The sequence below is a fragment of the Primulina tabacum genome, chromosome 7 (assembly GCF_025594145.1).
Source record: "Primulina tabacum isolate GXHZ01 chromosome 7, ASM2559414v2, whole genome shotgun sequence".
Classification (NCBI taxonomy): Eukaryota; Viridiplantae; Streptophyta; class Magnoliopsida; order Lamiales; family Gesneriaceae; genus Primulina; species Primulina tabacum.
In genome coordinates this window covers 36,390,951-36,411,518 of record NC_134556.1, presented here as the reverse complement: position 1 = coordinate 36,411,518, position 20,568 = coordinate 36,390,951, and the positions used below count along the sequence as shown (strand labels likewise).

General features: G+C 33.4%; 3 protein-coding genes across 8 annotated transcripts; all 3 read left to right on the top strand.

Moving 5' to 3' along the window:
* Positions 1-1,648: 1,648 nt before the first annotated feature.
* Positions 1,649-7,360, top strand: LOC142551564 (BEL1-like homeodomain protein 2). Of its 6 annotated transcripts, none has more exons than XM_075660858.1 (7): positions 1,649-1,960; positions 2,115-2,266; positions 2,336-2,557; positions 2,656-3,288; positions 4,217-4,602; positions 5,112-5,172; positions 6,840-7,360. In XM_075660858.1, the coding sequence occupies exons 3-7, from the start codon at positions 2,396-2,398 to the stop codon at positions 7,224-7,226; spliced, it is 1,629 nt and encodes a 542-aa protein (XP_075516973.1). In that variant the 5' UTR covers positions 1,649-1,960; positions 2,115-2,266; positions 2,336-2,395; the 3' UTR covers positions 7,227-7,360. The 6 variants fall into 6 exon arrangements, with proteins under 6 accessions (XP_075516973.1, XP_075516975.1, XP_075516976.1 ...); XM_075660860.1 differs by having other exon boundaries at positions 2,333-2,557; XM_075660861.1 differs by having other exon boundaries at positions 2,325-2,557.
* Positions 7,361-8,517: 1,157 nt separating this feature from the next.
* LOC142551563 (F-box/FBD/LRR-repeat protein At1g13570-like) lies at positions 8,518-12,110 on the top strand. Its single transcript, XM_075660855.1, has 4 exons — positions 8,518-8,708; positions 10,272-11,117; positions 11,392-11,547; positions 11,653-12,110. Exons 1-4 carry the CDS (start codon positions 8,685-8,687, stop codon positions 11,932-11,934), a joined length of 1,308 nt encoding a protein of 435 aa, XP_075516970.1. The 5' UTR covers positions 8,518-8,684; the 3' UTR covers positions 11,935-12,110.
* Positions 12,111-16,220: 4,110 nt separating this feature from the next.
* On the top strand, positions 16,221-20,492 carry LOC142551562 (protein DETOXIFICATION 33-like). Its single transcript, XM_075660853.1, has 9 exons — positions 16,221-16,649; positions 17,450-17,645; positions 17,734-18,079; positions 18,184-18,270; positions 18,393-18,449; positions 18,552-18,790; positions 19,647-19,765; positions 19,978-20,064; positions 20,201-20,492. Exons 1-9 carry the CDS (start codon positions 16,395-16,397, stop codon positions 20,255-20,257), a joined length of 1,443 nt encoding a protein of 480 aa, XP_075516968.1. The 5' UTR covers positions 16,221-16,394; the 3' UTR covers positions 20,258-20,492.
* The last annotated feature ends 76 nt before the right edge of the window (positions 20,493-20,568 follow it).

Below are 20,568 nucleotides of genomic sequence, written 5' to 3'. Positions count from 1 at the left end.
ATCATTTTTTTAGTTCAAATTTATTCGAAGACCATAAAACTTAATCCTTCGACAAAATAATATAAAAATATATCATTTAAATTAAACATGTCAAAAATAAAAATAATCTTATCAATCAACTTCGTTGGTCGACATTCTATTTTAATTAGCTTGAATATATAATATATCATTGATTGATTTGTAATTTTCAATTTTAAAATATTTAGTTCGTATATATCGATACAGTGGTTGTCACAATCAACCTACCTCATCACAGCTACTCTTTTCTTTTGGTAGTCCCCTACCGGTACACCATTTTGCGCGAGTCTTTTAAATACGAAAATTAAATTAAAATTTATCAAAGAACATAAATTATAGTTTTCTTAATCATTATGGGAAAATAAAATATGGAAATTATTCCAAACATTATTCGATAAGTTCAAATAGTCAAAACTTATGTTTTAATGCAATTAATTTTTTTATGCATTTACCACTGAATATTCTGACATAAAAAAAAAAACCCAATTTATTTATTAATATCAAATTTTAACTAATTCGAAAACCAAAATTTTATGCAAATCTATTTCAAGATTTGTCCTCAACTTGGTTCCTTAAATTCACTTCATTACGTCATGTTACTAATTTGTTTGACTCGTTTGAGGAAAAAAATTAAATATATACTGAAGCACTTAAATGCATATTGCCCTTACTTTAATTGGTTTGATCTTTCAGGAAATTTAATAATGCAGAGAGTTAACTTAGAATAATACTTGGTGATCAATCATCAACCCTAAAAGTTTGGCTTTAAGAGCTTTTGTGGGTATCTTTATATTGAATGGTGGTGCGTTGGTGGGAAAAGGCATTTTGTGAATTACCCAGAAATTCTAAGGTACGTGATCGAATGGATTTGATTTGGAAACAGAGACTCAAATTATGTGTTTCATTTCCAAAACTATGAATTCGAAATCTGTCAACAGTTTATTCTTGGTTAATACTACTTTTTATATAGATTTCAAGTTCTTACTCAATATCGGGTAAATTTCTTATGAAAATTTATAAGATCCTCTGGGCTCGAATTTTCCTTTCACCGCAGCATTAAGATTTCTCAGGGAAAAAAAACAAGCAGGAAGAAAGCATTATGATCTGTATTAATTCCTTGAGACAAAGTCGTTGTCATCATGAAACTGTGTCAGTGTGTAGTGAATCTATGTATTCTGTCTTAAAAGGACAAAAAGATAATCTGTGAGCAATTCTACACTTGGGTATTATTATAGGGGCTGATCATATTTCGTGTTGTAATTAAGAATTGAATTCTCAGACCCAATTTGTTTCATTTTATTTAAAAATTTTTTATATAATTTAATGAGCTAGTAAAAGTGTGAATAATTTTTTCAAAAAAAGTTCTTTGAAAAGAATTGCTTATTTATTACAAACCCTATATTTTTACGTCTGATCATTAAATATATGAGTACATCCGATAATTTATAGTATTTATACCCTTAAATTCTTCAAAATTAAGCTTGAGTCCTTGATTGGCAAAAGAATCAAGAATGTGTACATCATGTAGAAAAAATATTTGAATCCCTCAAAATTCATGAATCCGAGTGGGATAAAAAGCTATATATATGTATATATATCCATCCAAATACAACATCATCTTTTCAGCTCAACTTGAATAAAAATTTATTTAAAAGCTGTCACAGAAATGGTAAACTTTGTATTTGTAATACATGGAAAGTTTGGTGAAAGTGAAGTGAGGGAGTGAGACCTTCTTTTCCTCTTCCTTTCGTTATCCCTTCTCTCTGGCTTTTCTACTGTCCGATTCGATGTTTCCTCAATATTCCATGAAGTAGATTTGCAAACCAAGATGCATCAAGGATCATGAACAAGGAGAGTTAAGTTCTCTATCACATTTATCAAAGAAAATGATGCTTCCTCGATTCGATTCGTTCATAGCCATACGTTCCTCGACTATCGGTATGTAATAATTAGTTTTCGATTATTTAAGCAGAAATGTTTGATAGAGGGAGCGAAAAGGATCGACCCTCTTGATGTAGTTTTCAAGAAAATTAGTTTCTTTTACCTTGTGAAAATATTGATCTTTGATTATTTTTCTTTTTGGTGTAACTGATCAGGTTGAAGACTAGGTTTAGCGGCCTCGGTCAAATAAGCAGGTCATGCTATCCAATCTCCATTCAAGAAGCTCACGTACAAATTATCTACAACAACACTTGCCTTCAATTCTGAAAAAAGAAAAGAAACCTCCCAAAAGTTGCAAGAAAATTAGGTTTTTTTAGCCTCAAATTTTGTTTTTTCAAGTACTTCATGAGTGAATGTATTGAAAGATCTTTAGCAGCTAAACAGCAAGGAGATCAGTTGGTTTATACAAGCGCAGCGATTCGAGCCTTCGTCCCAAATGGATAATTTAAGCGAGCAGCAGCCATCGGTCATTTACGGCGACGGAGGGTTGATGCAGTGGCAAAGAACTGCCTCCGACTTGTTGGATGATCAGATCCAGGCAAGTTTCTATTGGCCTCAAAAACATGAACTTGCGGCAGTAAATGTGGCTGCAGATGAGGTAAGTTTCATAAAAGAAAGATTGCAATTGTTGTAACTTTATCAATGCAATTTTCATCAAAATTCAAATCACTAGAGTCAAATCATTTTTGTATGCAGCTGTCTCTTCAAAAGTTTATTCCCAGTTCATCAGAAAACTCACATCTTCATGGTTTTCACTTCACTAGTTCTGCTACAGCATCTGAAATCCCTCCTTCACAATTTACTTGGATCCCGAGCAGCAATAGTGCAGAAAACGGAACTGCTAGCTCGGGTAGAATCTTAGAAGGGCAAGGCCTTTCTTTGTCTTTATCTTCATCTTTAACAAACATGGACGCCACCAAATTCAAGAAATTAAGAATAGCACATGGGGAGCTCTACTGCCACAGCCATGGAATTTTAGGACCTTCAAGACATACATATGGATTCCACAATCTTGGGGCTAACCAAAATATCTTCCATTCTCCGATAACTTTATTATCAGATCATGATGATCAGAATCAAATTTACTTCGGATTCGCAGAATCTGTTAGGATCATGACCGGCCTAAGGAATTCGAGATACTTGTGGGCTGCACAAGAGTTGCTGGAAGAATTATGCTCTGTTGGAAGAAGGCACTTCAAGAAAGTAGGGAGAAACCCTAATTCAATATCGGATCAACCATCCTCGTCCAAGGATCGTCCTCATTTAACTCACTCTGAGAGGACTGGACACCATAGAAGGAAAATTATGCTACTTTCAATGCTTGATGAGGTATCTATCTATCTATCTATACATACATACATACATAACTACACACACGCGCGCGCATAGTACACGCGAATTTTCTCACCAAAAGTCACAATTACCATAAAACTTAAATAAAATATTTAGGGATACTCGATCAGTAAAAATCATTTTAATTTTATATGCTGAGAAATTATTTTGATGAAGTATCACTTCTAGTATTTTGGCATGCCAGACTACAGTTTGGGGTACATGTTGAGCAAATGGTCGGCATGCCTCCATCATAGTAGCTGGGAATCCAATCAAGATTATAGAATTGTTTACATATTTATATAATTTGTCTGTGCTCCATTGGGGACCATATTTTCACTTGATTCGTTCTGTATAATGATTGAATTAGAGGTTTTAAATAATGCATGGTGGTGAATTATTGTCAGGCTTTGATTGAAAAGAGAAAAGGTCCTCATTAACAATTAGAACTTCATCATTTTACTTCATCAGTTTTCTTTAAGATCATAAACAAATTGAACATTAATACTCAAGAATTGGGGGATAAAAACCAAATGATTAATGTTAGAGCAAGAGTTATAACTTTTGATGCAATTGCAATAGCTTCATCAAATGATTAATGTTAGAGCAAGAGTTATATATTTGATGGCCATAAATAAATTGCAAGTTGGAATAAATATTGGTGACAACGGGAAAGTTTAAAAGTAACAATTGCTTTTGGTTTGTTTTTTGTTTTTTTGTTTTGTTTTGTTTTTTTTTTTTTTTTTTTTGTGGCTGCTAATATGATTCATGGACTGGACTATGACGTTGAGCTTCACAGTTTTGAAAAAATAAATATAATTGCATTATTTTTAGCAACTAAAGTTTTTGGTGGAAGAGCAAGGGCTTGATGAAATAGTACTCCGTGATTTTGTAACTCGATATCCCGTTATAATCTATATATCAGGTGGATGCAAGATACACCGAATACTTTGAACAAATGCAAGCAATAGTCAACTCTTTGGACACTATAATCGGGCAAGGGACGGCTGATGCATACACGGGGCTCGCCCATAAGGCGATGTCGCGACATTTCCGATGCATAAAGGATGCCATAATAGGGGAACTGAAGCTAAGTTGTGAAGCTTTAGGGGAGAAATATGTCACAGGAGGGAGTGGGTTAACTAAAGGGGAAACACCAAGACTGAAAATTCTTGAACAAAAACATAGGCAACAAAAGGCAATTGAGCATATGGGAGTGCGGGATCCTGAATCTTGGAGACCCCAGAGAGGATTGCCTGAGAGATCTGTCAACATTCTGAGATCATGGCTTTTTGAGCATTTCCTGCATCCGTATATACTCTCTCTCTCTCTCTCCCCCTCTCCATTTCTATTTGATTTTGATCGCACATACAAACAAATGCCACCCGACATTTTTTATAAGTTGGGAACTGTGTCTGATAGGATGTTTTGCACAAAGATCCGTGTGTTCGGAACCTTGATTTGTTAGCACGGACGCACTTCGAAAAATCGATCCATATACACGACTGGAGCGAAGCCTATTTAGGACATATCCAAGCAGAAAATTTAGGTGAAAAATGTACAAATTCATGGCGTTTAATTTTAAAAGATTAAAAGTGAGTTGTTTTGTGAACAAGTTCTATTTCTTATGAAACTTGAAAAGACAAACTATTTTAGTAAAAAAATATCGTTAGATGATGAGTTTTATATATATATATATATATATATATATATATATATATATATATATATATATATGTATGTATGTATATATATGTATGTATGTAACATGCTTGCATGATATCCATTGAAATATAACATTAAATTTTTTTGTTGGCCAGGTACCCAAGCGAAGCAGACAAACATTTGTTGTCTCGAAAGACTGGTTTATCTAAAAATCAGGTACTCATTACGTCTTTTGGTATCAAAATCAATGCGCCGTATATTTGCGAAAATTATATTTCATTTTCACATTGGTTTTTATATCCATATTGTGCCTACATAAAATGATAATAATTTTATATGTTTGTTTTAATTACACGAATATATCCTTTCTTTGTATACACACTTTCTCGATCTTCTATATCTATACCATCTTTGCCTTGAAAGAATTATGCAGTTTTGCTTCAGAATTATTTTCTATAATAAGAGTAGAGAATAGATAATGTCGTAAAGCGGGATCTACAGACCATAACTCATATATAGATAATATATATCATTATTATTTTATGATATTTTTGTTTAGCCTATCATAAAAACAAAAATTACAATTATTTCTTTATACATTAAAAACCTACAACATATCAGATATATTAAAACCAATAGCCAAAACTTTAATCGATCACTTTAATTTGGGATTGACTTATTAAACAACTCTCAACAAATAATTATTGACGTATAAGTCCATATAAATAAAATTGATCCGATCCTTAAAACTTAATCTTGTGGTGCTTTACTGTTGAACTTTTACATCCACAGAGTTGAAGGCTAGCGCTAATTAACTGAGAAAAATGTTGTCAAAATATATAATTATTGACAAACCAAAATATTGAACACATATATGTATTAGCGAGGGTTTCGACTGTCGCTGATGTAGAATTTCTTGTGAGAAGAGAACAAAGACTGTGTCTGAGGATCTGAGAAATCTTTTGAAGCTGTTTGATTATAGTAATTAATATTTGAGTGATAGCATTAGACAAGGGATTAATAAATTATTATTTGAAAGTTTATGTGAAAATAGTTACTTTATTTAATTTTTGATTGGCTATTAACTTATACACACATTATCTAGTAGTAATCTCTTTAGTCTTTATTGCAAGTCAGTATGCTTTCAAGTTGGGAAAATCACATTTTTAATCCCGTAACTTATATGTTTTTCATTTTTTATCATATAATTGGTCAATTCACGGTTTTAATATATTAAATTTCACTTTATTTTTTTCAAAATTTAAATCATTTTCATTGAAGTGTTGACGTGACATTAAACATGTCCATAACGACATCAATTTTTGTGACACGTCGTCATTTTTCGGCACGGACGTTAGCAACTCTATAGAAAAAACTAATCGAAAATAGTACAAACTAGTGAACTAAAACTATAAAATGAACGAACAAAAATTTATTACATGCAAATTACATGGCAAAATGTAATTTTCCCTTTTCAAATTCCACAGTTATGAACATGGACTGCATTATTTTAAATTTTCTGTCCGTATATATGGATTCATAAAGTTTAATTTTGTCATAATTTATTTTCTATATTCATTTTTCAAGTACTATACATATGACCCTGGATCAACTTATTTAATCACAATATGGAAGCATTTTTAATTTTAGAGCATTAAATTTGGACGAATTAGATGCCGGGAGGCAGACAAATTACTTGACGGTAAATTAAGATTCATAATGATTTAGGACTACCTGCCTAACCTAGAAAAGAACATTCTTACATAGAGAGACAAAGGGTGCCCTGTAATTATTATCAATGTGGTGCACTAACCACTAAATCCAATACAGAAACAAAGGAATTTATTGCAAATCACAGACCTGATCATGCATTCGTTCTCCAGGTTTCCAACTGGTTCATAAATGCGAGGGTTCGTCTGTGGAAGCCCATGGTTGAAGAAATGTACAATAAAGAGTTTCAAGAAGAGGTACTACAGACAGCACAGACTCCGATATCTTCATCACGTGGAGATGGATTGGAAATCAATGCAGCAGAAAAGGACCTTTCAAGAAACACCATTAATCATGGGCATGGCTCAAATTCGTCGGGAAAACACGTGTTGACGCCAGGCGACGACGTGGCGGCAATGGGCGAGTTCGGTGGCCGCGGTGGGGATGTTGTTCGGGTTGGGAATCCGGCGTGGGATGTGTCGCTTACATTGGGGCTTAGGCATGTCGAAAGTGTTCCCAGAATGAACCAACTTTCGATCAGAGACTTTGAAGCCTACTAGAATATTGAGTCATTGATTAGTTTAAGCAAAGTGTGAGATTACTGGTTTTCGTTATACTTTGGGTGCAATTTGTAAATAGATCAAGAGAGAATATATTTGAGTTAATTGTGGTATTAAAATATGGATTTTGGATATTTTCTAAGTGTAAATATATGGTTTGTGAGGTTGGTGAACATTGGCAAGTAAGATCTAGGCTTAAAACAACTCATTACATGTTTATATAGTATTTCGTGTTAAAAATAATGGATTTCTAGTTCATCGAATAATTGTAACATTTAAAATTCATTCTACTTTGTATTACTAATAGTGTAAATAAGTAAGTTGTAGATTTAAGATTTGATATATTATTTTATTGTAAACAATAAAACTAAACGAAATATATGAATTTGAAATCCATTTCCCACCCATAGGTCATTTACAACCGTTCATATATACCAAAATATTTTTTTATTCAACGAAATTTTTTTTTTCATTTATTTAAACCAACGAATGTGGGATAAACCTCCTAAATTGAACCCAGATGAAAGAAACAAACTCGGGCCACAGTTGATTGGGCCCAATTCAATTGGTTTCTGTCCAACCTTAACTAATAGAGGGGATATATAAAGAGCGAGAATACAAATTTGACTCTTATTTAACGGGTGTTTTAATATATTTAATGAAGAGTATGTCTCTTGTGAGACGGTTTCACGAATTTTTATCTGTGAGACAGTTCAACCCTATTGATATTCACAATAAAATGCAATATCCTTAGCAAAAAAATAATATTTTTTCATGGATGACCCAAATAAGATATTCAGTGTCACAAAATACGACCCGTGAGACCGTATCACAAAGTAATTCTTGTGTGAGACGGTCTCAAGGGTCGTATTTTGTGAGACGGGTCTCTTAATTAGGGTTATTCATGAAAAAATATTACTTTTTATTGTGAATATCGGTAAGGTTGACTCGTTTCACATATAAAGATTCATGACACCGTCTCACAAGAGACCTACTCTAGAAAAAATATGAACGTTATTAATTTTTAATAAAATTTTAAAATAAAAAATATAAAGAAATCCAAAATAATAATAATAAATCAAAAGACATATAAAAAAAGATTCTATTGAACATAATTGGAGTTTAAATAGAGATGTACATTAGAATTAGTATACCTTTTAAATAAATTATTTAAAAAAATTAAATATTGGTAAAATCGTCACAAAAACCTATTGGTCAGAATTATTTAAAATAAAACATCCAAATCCACAATAACATAGAAACTGGAGATCTGATACAAGGACATTTGATGAATGGCCCACGCTGACGTCAACACGAGTCTCTCCCACTTCATCTCGCCGTCCAACGCACTGGGCTCATCACTGCATCCCCATAAACTTTGGATTTTAAAGATTCCGTCCTTGACACTACGGACAGGCTTCAAAATATTGTAAGAATTTAAGGTTTCTTTTGCTTCCAATGCAAGTTCTGGTTTCGTCAAGGGTTAGTTTCCACTTTTTATTTTTGTTTGAGTTTCCAATTTTGTCTGGATGCTGTCTCAGCTTTTTAGGTCAAAGTAGATAATATAATTTTTAAATTTTTTTACGTTTTAATTTTGTGTTGTATCAGTTTCCTTTGTGTTGGTAGTTCTTTTTTATGGATCAGTTTACTGAGGAATAATTGTGCCTAAAACTTGGATGATCTTGGATGTTTATGTTAATGGGAAAATTTGTGTTGCCTAATCTTTGTCAAAGTTACCCGAATGTCATGTGACATTGGAAAAGAAAACCAGAGAAAGTGGCAGCAAGCAGTATGAGTTGACCCGCACTAAATTTCTTCTAATTAACAGCTCTAGAGTTTAGAAGAAGAATTTGTTGTTGCGTTCTAGTCCGCTCTTGACCTGGTTAATCTTTTGATTGGTGCTATTCATGTGTAGTCATGGTTTTATTATGGTGCCCAAGAAATAATTTGAGGTGCTTTGTCCTCCTCTCTTTTTATCTCAAATTTGACAGATATTTTGTGATATGTGAGATCACATTAAACTTCAAATTAGAAAATATTTTATTTATTTAGTGTCTAAAGAAGTACCTTTATCTCAAAGCAAGAAATGAAATTTTGTATGTGTGCCGGTTTATTTAGTAGTAGTTGTGAAGTGTACAGAACCTGCAAAGACACATTATCTTAGTAAACTGATACTAATTTTGCAACCTTTTATGAATACTTAACTTATAAAAACGTGGAATGATCTTTATATTCACTTTATTTATGTTTGAGCAGGTAGAGATTTGTGTCTTGCTGTAAGGTGGCAGCCTGGCAGTCTGTTGTTTTCTTCATGCTTTCCTATGATAATAAGTCTCGATGGAACTACAACAAACCTTGAACTCTGAAGTCTGCTTTGCTGAACATTTTTGTTGCCCGTAATGAGCAATATGTTAATTTAATTTTCCAGATCTCACGGTTCTATCTGTTGTTAGATTTATTTTTTGTTTAAAAATAATCGACTTGTGTGTGCTGCGCTTATGCCTAGATGCTTGAATCTCTGTGCAGGTATATATTTGTTTCTTTGTGCTGAAGTGTTGTTTTGTTTCTAAACATTTCAATGCAATGGCAGAGTTACTAAATGGCATAAGCTGCTTAGTTATCTTCAAAAGCATTATCCAAACCAGGCAATATTTGAACTGGCAAATGGTTTCCATTCTTAGTTTTTATCATCTGTAAAGTGTGAGGATAATTTTATTCCCGTCCATGTTGCAATTAATCTTCTAGTTTTCAAAAGAAGATAAACTGTTAACTAACCAAAAGTTTGTGCAAATGGAACTGTTGTGAGAAAATATGTTGTGTTTATAGACTCTCTATATCTGTACTCTGTAGGCTTTAGTCTACAAATTACCCCATCGCAAATTTCTGGAATAGTTAGCTTTAGCTATAATTTTATATTTCTGTAACCCTGCAGACTTGTCTATCTTGATCTTTATTTCTTGCCATTTTTCAGTAGTCCGTAACATGCATGGCCTAATTTTTCCGTTTTGGCATTCTGATTTGGTTTGCAAATGTTCTGATTTACAGAAGCAAAGAGAACCACCGGACGTACGCAGCAATGTGAAAACAGATGTGGACAAAATTGGCCATTTACCAGGGCATATTATAGACAAAATTTTGTCATATTTATCCCTAAGGGATGCTGTGCGAACAAGTGTTTTGTCAACGAAATGGAGATACAAATGGGTTACACTTCCATATCTTGTATTTGATAATCAATCAGTTTTAGTCTCTACACAAGATCAAACCCTCATTAAAAACAAGCTTGTGAGTATTGTTGACCACGTCCTATTGCTTCACAATGGCCCTATTCATAAATTTAAACTTTCTTATCGAGATCTTCAAGGTGTAAGTGATATTGATAAGTGGATTCTTTTCCTGTCTCGAGGCTCTGTCAAGGAATTTATACTTGAGATATGGAAAGGCAATCGTTACAAGCTCCCTTCTTCCGTATACTCTTGCCAAAAGTTGGTCCATTTGGAACTTTTTAACTGCCTTTTAATGCCTCCATCTTCATTTATTGGTTTTAAAAGCTTGAAAAGCCTTGATCTTCAGCACATTACCATGGAGCAAAGTGCATTTGAGTACATGATATCCAGCTGCCCTTTACTTGAGCGGCTGACTTTGATGAACTTTGATGGTTTTGCCCTTCTTAATATACATGCTCCAAATCTTCTTTTCTTTGACATCGGAGGCATTTTTGAAGATGTTAGTTTCCAAGATACATTCCATTTGGCTATTGTCTCAATTGGACTGTATGTTAACGCTGAAAGTGACCGAAACCTAGCTTTTGGCAGCACCGGCAATTTGATCAAGTTTTTTGCTTGTCTACCACATATTCAAAGGCTTGAAGTTCAGAGCTATTTCTTGAAGGTGCCATCGTTTATCGTCATAACTTTAATTCCAAGATTTAAAAATGTCAGACGCGCATGAGTGCTTTAACTGAAAAATTATATTGATTAGATAGCAGCGTTATTTGGTCTTATATTGGAATTGTCATGTAACTTGCTATCCAGCTTAATTTATAACGTTTTATTACATTCCTCCTTGTTATAGTTAACCAGGCGTTCAGTTATCAATCAATTACTTTTGTTTTTGTCTCAACTTTCTAGTCAACTATCCCCTTCTTTCTGACTTTTCTCTCCAGTATTTGGCTGCCGGAACCATACCAGCAAAGCTACCGAAACCTTGTGTTGATCTTAGTTTTCTTTCAATACGAATCAATTTCAACGACATGGAAGAGAATCTGGCAGCACTTTGCCTTCTAAGAAGTTCTCGTCATCTTCTGGAGCTTGAGATGTTGGTTAGTTTTTTTAATCTTGGATATGTTTTTCTTGAAATTCGTATTTTAAGATGTCCCTTTCCTTATTATACTTTCTGTTGAACCTCAATTATCTCCCTTATACAGGCTCGTGCAGAGGAGCTACAGGCGAATGTAAGAACCATTTCTAATATTCCGGAAAACATTGAAAGCTTTACATTTAATCAACTGAAGTTTATTAAGATTGTTGGGATATCTGGGATCAAACAAGAACTAAATTTCATCAACTTTTTGCTGGTAAATTCGCCTGTTCTTGAAAGGATGACTGTCAAGCCTGCCTCAATCGATGGCGGGTGGAATTTACTAAAGGAGTTGCTCCGGTTCCGACGAGCTTCTGCCCATGCAGAAATCATCTATCTTGATCCATAAATCGGTTTATGTAAATCATATCTACTTGTGTTTTTGGGGATTTTAGTTGGGAATCATGTTTATATTTATGTGTTTTGGTTTGTATTATCCTAGCTTAAATGGAAATACATTGTATCAGCATGTTTCATATCCGAAAATTAAGCAAGAACAACAGTTAATGTTACTGAATTGCCTTTTACGAGTGTATTATCAAGAATCAAAGGATCTTATTAGTATGACGCTAATATTTGGATGTTGAATCTTTAATGTTTGAGGTAATTTATTAACAAAAACGTCAATAAATCTTACTCCATGATATATCACCAAATAGGAATTTGTGACTCCATCGACTTTGAATAGCATTATGCATTTTTTCTTTTTACAACATCGAGTTGAGGAATTTTTCCGCTTTTACTTCCGGCAAAAATTTGTGTGAGATGGTCTCACGGATCGTATTTTTGAGACAGATCTTTTATTTGGATCATCCATGAAAAAAATATTACTTTCTGTGCTAAAAGTATTATTTTTTATTGTGAATATCGATAGAGTTGACCCGTCTCACAGATAAAGATTCGTGAGACGTCTCACAAAAAACCTATTCTTTTCCGGAGTTCGAATTCACGCCTCTCTCAAAGGAGAGAGGTCTATGCCACTTCGTCCGGTGGTTGTGATATTGGCATTTTGTATTTTTACAACTAATAGTAATTGTTTCTGTGCAAACATCATTAATGCAATTAATGCGGCATCTCCTTTTGTCTGATAGGAAGATGTACTCTAATCAAGTTGGCATTAAAGTTCGATTCTTGAGGAATATCTTCAACATGACTCTTGTCCAAGTCCTCGTCTTCTACAATCAGCAGACTTTGTTGCTTTCAAATGAAAGTCGTGGAGACGTGGTAACATGGAATCCGGTTAGGTAGCAGTAAACAATGGAGTTTGGAGATTCAACTTCATAAAACATAAACAGTACCAAAGTTGATTGATATTTTGTATTTAGTTATGTACATTTTATGGAACCATATATGATTTAGTGATATTTGAATAATTTATAATTAATTTACTGGGAAAATAGCCAAAATACTTCTACAAATTTGCCCATTTTCTCTTTTGGTTGTGTAAGTATTCAATTTTGAGTTTTGATATTGTAAGATATGTTATGTTTAGGTTTTTAGTCATTTTTTTCATGGAGACCTGATGTGACGTCGAACTATACTGATGTTAATGTGTCTGACGTCACATCGATACTCAATAAAAAAAGACTAAAAACCAAAACATAACCTAATTTAAAGGACCAAAACCAAGAATTTAATACTCACAAGATCAAAATATAAAATGAGCAAATTTACCGGATCATTTTGACCATTATGTTAATTTACAATAATTAGAACTTTAGCTTGTATAAATGCTATTAATTAATGTAGATTGGTATTTTTGGAATAAAAAAATTAAATGTGGCCGCTCTCTTGTCTCTTGTAATCACTCGCTTTAATAGACGTCATGTGGCCGATCGTCTATCTAATAAATTGGGAATGCTTGAAGGGTAGGTGCTCGATGTTCCCCAACCATTATCATTTCTTCCTAATTTATATATATATATATATATATATATATATATATATATATATATATATATATATATTCAATTGAATAATAAGTATTAGGTTAATAACATAAGCAATACAATGTTTATAAAAGTGATTTTGTATATTATTCATCATAAAAGTGTAACTTGGAAGATATTATATTGTTAAATAATAATGAATGTACATCACGTTATTTTAGTGGTGCTGGTATAAATATTTACAAATTATAATATTTAACTATTTAAATAATATGATCGCTTATGTACATATATAATTCTTTTTTCATTAAATGATTGATTACATTATTGTCGGCACAGTCCAGTGCTTCTAAGGATAATTGACAAATATACGATGACAAAAACTTGTGTGAGATGATCTCACGAGTTGTATTTTGTAAAAACAGATTATTTGTTGAGAGTATTCTTTTTTATTGTGAATATCGATAGAGTTGACCTTCTCACATATAAATATTCCTGAGACCGTCTTACAAGAGACCTACTCAAATACAATAATGCCATCTACAAATATATATATGCACTTTTTGGGTTAACATCCAAAATTGATAAAATGAGATTATATTTTTGTTTTTGTAATTTATACATTATTTATTTTTATATTTTTTACGAGTCCATTCACAATTTTAATATACCAACTTAATTTTTTTTTCCCAATTTCCATCTTTTTTCTCTTAGCCCTAGCTAACCACTGGAGTTTGCTTAGTTGGCATTCCTAAATGCTGACATGGAATTGTAATGTGGGGATTTTGGTTTTCGTAGTTTTTTTTAGTTTGTGCTAAGTGGAATTTAAAAAGAAGCCACGTAAACTATTTTCCCATCAAAACCAAAATCCCCAAATTACAAGTCCACGTCAGCATTTAGGAATGCCAACTAAGTGAACTCTGTGGTTTTAGCTAAGGTTCTGGGAGAAGAAAGTGAAATATAGAAAATGCAATTTAATGTATAAAAATCGTGAATTGATCGATAATATAATTAAAATTTGAAAATATATAATACGTAAAAATCAAATAAAATTAACTTGTATAAACAAGCTCGGTAGAGTCGTCCACACGGAATCAAACATGACAAAAACTTGTGTGAGACGGTCTCACGGATCGTATTTTGTGAGACGGATCTCTTATTTGGGTCATCCATGAAAAAATATTACTTTTTATGCTAAGAGTATTATTTTTTATTGTGAATATTGGTAGGATTGATCCGTCTCACAGATAAAGATTCGTGAGACCGTCTCACAAAAGATCTATTCATCAAACATATATGCAGATTCGAGATCGAATTATTAGAAACTCCTCTCACAGTTTTAAAAAAATAAATTTTTTACATTTTTGGACGATAAAAATGATCCTTCTCTCAACTCACTCCAATCCACAATCGAGAGAGTGGTAGATTTTCACTCCCAAAACATTGTTGGATCTGTATTTTGGCTATCTGTCCATCATTCCGTCCAAACACGTACTCACATATTTTATTATTATTAAATTAAATTAATTATGGTTTTTATTCATTAATTGGAATTAAATAGTGTCCACCTGTCTCTTGGTCAACATCAAAACGAGAGACGCTCATTAAATAATTTTATTTGGTTATTATTCCGTAAATTAAAATAAAATATATTTGTTTGACTGATTGGGGAAATAATTTATTGTATCCACCCGTCTCACATGAGACGGCATTTTGCAAGACACGTAAATATAAGTCGCTAGATATCTTATTTAAAAAATTACTACATGAATAAGACTAGGTAAGATGTGTGTATTACAAAATTAATTCGTAAAACGGTCTTACGTGAGTTTTTTGTTTAAAATAAAAGTCCATGTAATTTACATTGTTTGAAAAATAATTTCTGAGAATGTGATTTTGTTTCGATTGTGATACTGCTCTCTTTAAAGAAATATTGTTATCAATATTTTGTTGTTGTGGTAATGACAATTTCTTTCCAGCAACTTCAAAACAAAAAACAAAATTTTCGGACAACAACATATATAAATTTTCTCATAACATTGGTAAAAATTTGTGTGAGACGGTCTCACGGATCGTATTTATGAGACATATCTCTTATTTGAGTCATCCATTGAAAAAGTATTACTTTTTATGCTAATATTATTACTTTTTATTGTGAATATTGGTAGAGTTGATCCGTCTCACAGATAAAAATTCGTGAGATCGTCTCACAAGAAACGTACTCTATAACATATTAGAGAAATTGGTAAAACATAGTTCAAAATCAAATATTGGTATATTATTTTCTATATTATTTTATTAAGTTTGAGACACTTAGAGTAACTAACTTTGGTATCATGGTCTGTTTTATTAATTATATATATTAATAAAATATTAAAATTTTAATGTAAGTTATATGTAGTTCAGCGGATAGACTCATTGTTTATTATGGTTTAAGTTATAGGTTCTATTTTTATTGAGGTCATTTTTTTATTCTTTTATTTTTTAATTTATATATCAAAATTACAATATAGTCTCTCAATATTTCTTATAATTATATTTTGATAATCATTTAAATATAAATCAAATAAATTATAATAAATATTTTACAAGCACGCAACTATCTGAATTAAATAATATAAATCAAATGAATTATTATTATTATGTGGTCTGTAATTTAATTCTTACAACTACTTTTTTTTTTTTGGGGGCCATTTTGTTTACTTCTTTCCGCGCACGGCTTTTCTGTATTCACTTTTGTTTTGTCACAATAATTGATTCGGATATACTTGAATACTGGTTTCGTTCTTTATTGGCCGTAAACCGGCGGAGTCGATAAATAAATGTTCCTTTTTTCGAACTTTAGGTGAAGTTTATTTGTTTTTTATTGGCACTTTTTTATTCACATTACATACCGGTGTGGTTTTTTGGGTCGATATCCATGAACGGCGGCGGCGTGGAGGAATCGCTTCTTGAAAAGCGGCCGGGCGGAGGAAAAGTTGTGAGGTTGGCGAAGGAGTTCGGTGGGGAATCGAAGAGATTATGGAGACTCGCGGGGCCTGCGATTATCACTTATATATTTCAGTATTCATTGGGTGCATTGACTCAAACCTTTTCTGGTCAGTTGAACGAGCTGGATTTGGCTGCGGTTTCTGTGGAGAATTCCGTGATTGCTGGTCTTGCTTATGGGTTCATGGTATGATCTTTTTCTAGCTTCATTTCCAAGTCTTTTTGTGGGGATTTGCTTCAAATAAGTTATATGTTAATCGAGGGGTGATTTGATGCTTCATAGCTGCGATATCCTTATTTGTTTGAAATTTAGAAAAATCTGCTCGTAATTGGTATGATTCACAGAGACTCTATTGTTTTCAATAAATAAAGTTACAAGAATATTAACTCAGGGGAGCCTGCATAATGCTTCTTGTATGTTTAAAAGATGATATGATTTGTGGGCTATTCTGTGCGTACATGTGGTGATTGTGGTTGCTAGTATCTGAAAAGAATGGGTTGGAGATTGGGGCTGACAAAATTTGAAGTTTTAGAGAATACCACATCAAAACTTTAAAAAAATTTAGTTGAGAGGTTGTTTCTTTTCCTTTTGAAGATGATACAACACACAGTTCTAATAGGCACATGGCTTGTACGCTTGTGGCTTATTTATACTTTTTTTTTCATTTTTGATATAGCTAACACAAACAAGTTGGTTCCCTGGAGTTTACTATTTGAATCTTAGTTAAAGGAGGTGGCAGATTTATACACTTAGATTAAGTGTGGCTTAGTATATTTTGGGGGGTTAATATATGATCTTTTATTAAAAAAAACCCAATGAAAATTGAAGATCTTTCATTTAAGGGGTTGCCCTGCTTGCCCACTTTAGTCTGAACTTGAAGTGTTGGACATGTATCATTTCTCTTGTTTTTATATCTTGCACCAAGATTCTAGTTTAACGGAAATACTCTTGACAAATTGTTTTCGATTATTGATAAAAATTTGCAGCTGGGAATGGGAAGTGCATTGGAGACATTGTGTGGGCAAGCATATGGTGCGGGGCAGATCAGAATGTTGGGTGTATACATGCAAAGATCATGGGTGATTTTGTTAACTACGGCTGTTTTATTACTTCCCATTTACCTCTTTGCTCCCCCAATCCTCACTCTCTTCGGGGAATCTCCTGAAATTTCTCGAGCTGCAGGTGCCATTCTTCTCATTTCATGTCCAAATCAAAACGATTCTTCTCACATATTAATTTTTTATGCTTAAACCTGATATTTGTGTTGCAGGTAAATTTGCCATCTGGATGATACCACAAATATTTGCGTATGCTGTGAATTTCCCTATACAGAAATTCTTGCAATCGCAAGGGAAGCTAATGGCAATGGCTTGGATTTCCGCTCTCGTTTTGGTTCTGCATATTTTCTTCAGCTGGCTTCTGATCTTGAAACTCGGATGGGGTTTAATTGGAGCAGCAATCACTCTAAATGCATCATGGTGGCTTATTTGTATTTTGCAGTTGATTTACATTTTCATAACCAAATCCGATGGTGCATGGACAGGATTTTCATGGTTGGCATTCCATGATTTGTTCGGCTTTGTTAAGCTTTCCTTGGCCTCTGCTGTAATGTTATGGTGAGAGATTGTTAATGATAAGCTGATTTTTTTTCCCTGGAAAGTTGGGAAAACTGTTTGTTGAATTCTTGATTTTCATTCCTTAATTTGATTTGATATCGCAGCTTGGAGTTTTGGTATCTGATGATATTGGTGGTCATAGTAGGCCGGCTGGATAACCCTGTGATACCCGTTGACGCGGTTTCTATCTGGTATTCTCCTAATTATTTTCATTTTATTATTTTCTTTTCATTTTTGATTGAAGGATAAAAAATCATCGTGATATGATCATCTATATTGCTTAGGATCACTCAAATTTAAACATTTTTTGTAGTATGAACATTCAAGGATGGAATGCAATGATAGCAATCGGATTTAACGCTGCAATAAGGTAATATTTAGCCGTCATCTATGTGTACATCATGTATGATTTTGGCATATAAATGCATATCTATATGTATTTGCTAAAGAACCGCAACCATTTTTTATCCAGTGTAAGAGTATCAAATGAGCTTGGAGCCGGGAATGCTAGAGCTGCAAAATTTTCCGTGGTTGTGGTTTCAGCCATGACTATGTTGATTGCTATAGTTTGTACTGCAATCGTATTAGGAACTCGAGACATTTACCCATACCTTTTCACCAGTAGTGATCCTGTAGCTAAGGAGACTACTAGATTGTCGAGTTTGCTTGCGGTTACAGTTCTACTAAGCGGCCTTCAACCTGTTTTATCTGGTAATGATGCAACATCACATTTGAGACGTTAAATCCGTATGTTAATGTTCAAGTGCACTAACTTGCTTACTGGGAAATTTTTTATACAGATGCATTTGGCTCATTGCAGAACATAATTGAGTTGGATTTATTTTACTATGTTTCTTAAAGCAGAAGTTTCATGTTTGCATAACCCAAACGTACTCATTGTCCAAAAATTCAGATTTTTGTCACAGTTGGCTTACACTCTTCATCACTCGGGGATCTCACACTATATCGTATTCATTTCCATCTTATGAAAATGAAAGTGACTGATCAGTGTTCCCTTAATAACCATTGTGAAATCCGATTAACCTTTTAATTTCTCCTACAAACCGATTTAGGATAGAGGTATCAGTGCATCTCTCACAAAGTCATTGAATGACATTCTTGATGGGTTTCTTTTTATGTTTTTGAAGTTATTCTTAGTAAGTTTCTGATGCAAAACAACAGTTTAAATATGATGTCCAAATGCATTGTCCTATACATGCGATTTATATTTTTGAGATTCAAAGCTCAATAGGTTTGTGAACCGTATTTGAATCTATCGAACGCAGTCTGAAATTCAACTATAACTGACATATAAATGTCCCATGGTGACCATGAGCTCTTCAGCCATAGGTTATATCAGACTCACGTCGAATTAGGCTCATCGGGCGACAGGCAGAAGGAGGCCAGAGGGGGTGGTCGCCCCGCCCCCCTCCCCCTCCCCTCGTAAATTCTTTAATCCATCACGCTAATTGAAGATTGTGTCGCCACCTAAATATAAATTCTGGCTCCGCTATTGGGGCGACTATTGCAGTATTGCTTGAGTTGCTCACAGATTCCCATGTTCTAGGGGTTGCGGTTGGAGCTGGATGGCAGGCTATTGTTGCATACATCAACATTGGTTGCTATTACATCGTAGGACTTCCCATTGGCATAGGCTTGGGCTTCCCACTTCACTTAGGCGCAATGGTAAAACTCAACAAACTTTCCTTAGTAATTTTTAATGATTTATGTTCTGAATACTAACGTTATCCATTCTAACCAAGAAAATGAAATAAAGTTGTTTATTTACATAGGTTGTGAACTTATATTCTGGTTTTGAGTCGAGCATAAGAATGCAACTATATGAAAAAATGTAACTCGTGAGCTTCATGGACATTATTTTCTAATATATTTTGCAGGGAATTTGGGGTGGATTGATTGGAGGAGTTTGTTTGCAGACGGTTATCTTAATATGGATCGTTGCAAGTAGAAACTGGGAGAAAGAAGTATTAGTTTCAGCTTTGCTTCTTGCCTTTCCATATACAACACACGCACACACTATACTACATACGGATCCATTAAAAGTTCGTATTTTTGTGAGTAAAACCTCGATCAATTCAGTTCAAATATTACTTCTTGCAGGCGAATGAAGCAGAAAGTCGTGTTAAGAGATGGGGTGGATCAACTGCAAATCATTGATCGCAATTAGATTTAGAATCAAGAAAGAGGTGAGGCTAAATATACTCGTGAATCCAATATTATTAATCTTCTGATTTGGTTCATCTGTAATTTGTCGCGGCTGAGGATTCAGCTTGACGAAAAAGTATAAAGCTCGTGTTTGGATCGAAGAATTTGAAATTTTTTGTCACCTTTGGCACATGTGAAGTACACATAAATTATTGAGGTTTTATTTTTAAAAAAGTAAAGCTAAGTCAGTACTTTCACTTAACGTATCAAATGATCAATATATGTCCAAGTATGACATTCGTTAATGTTCGTCCAACTTATCC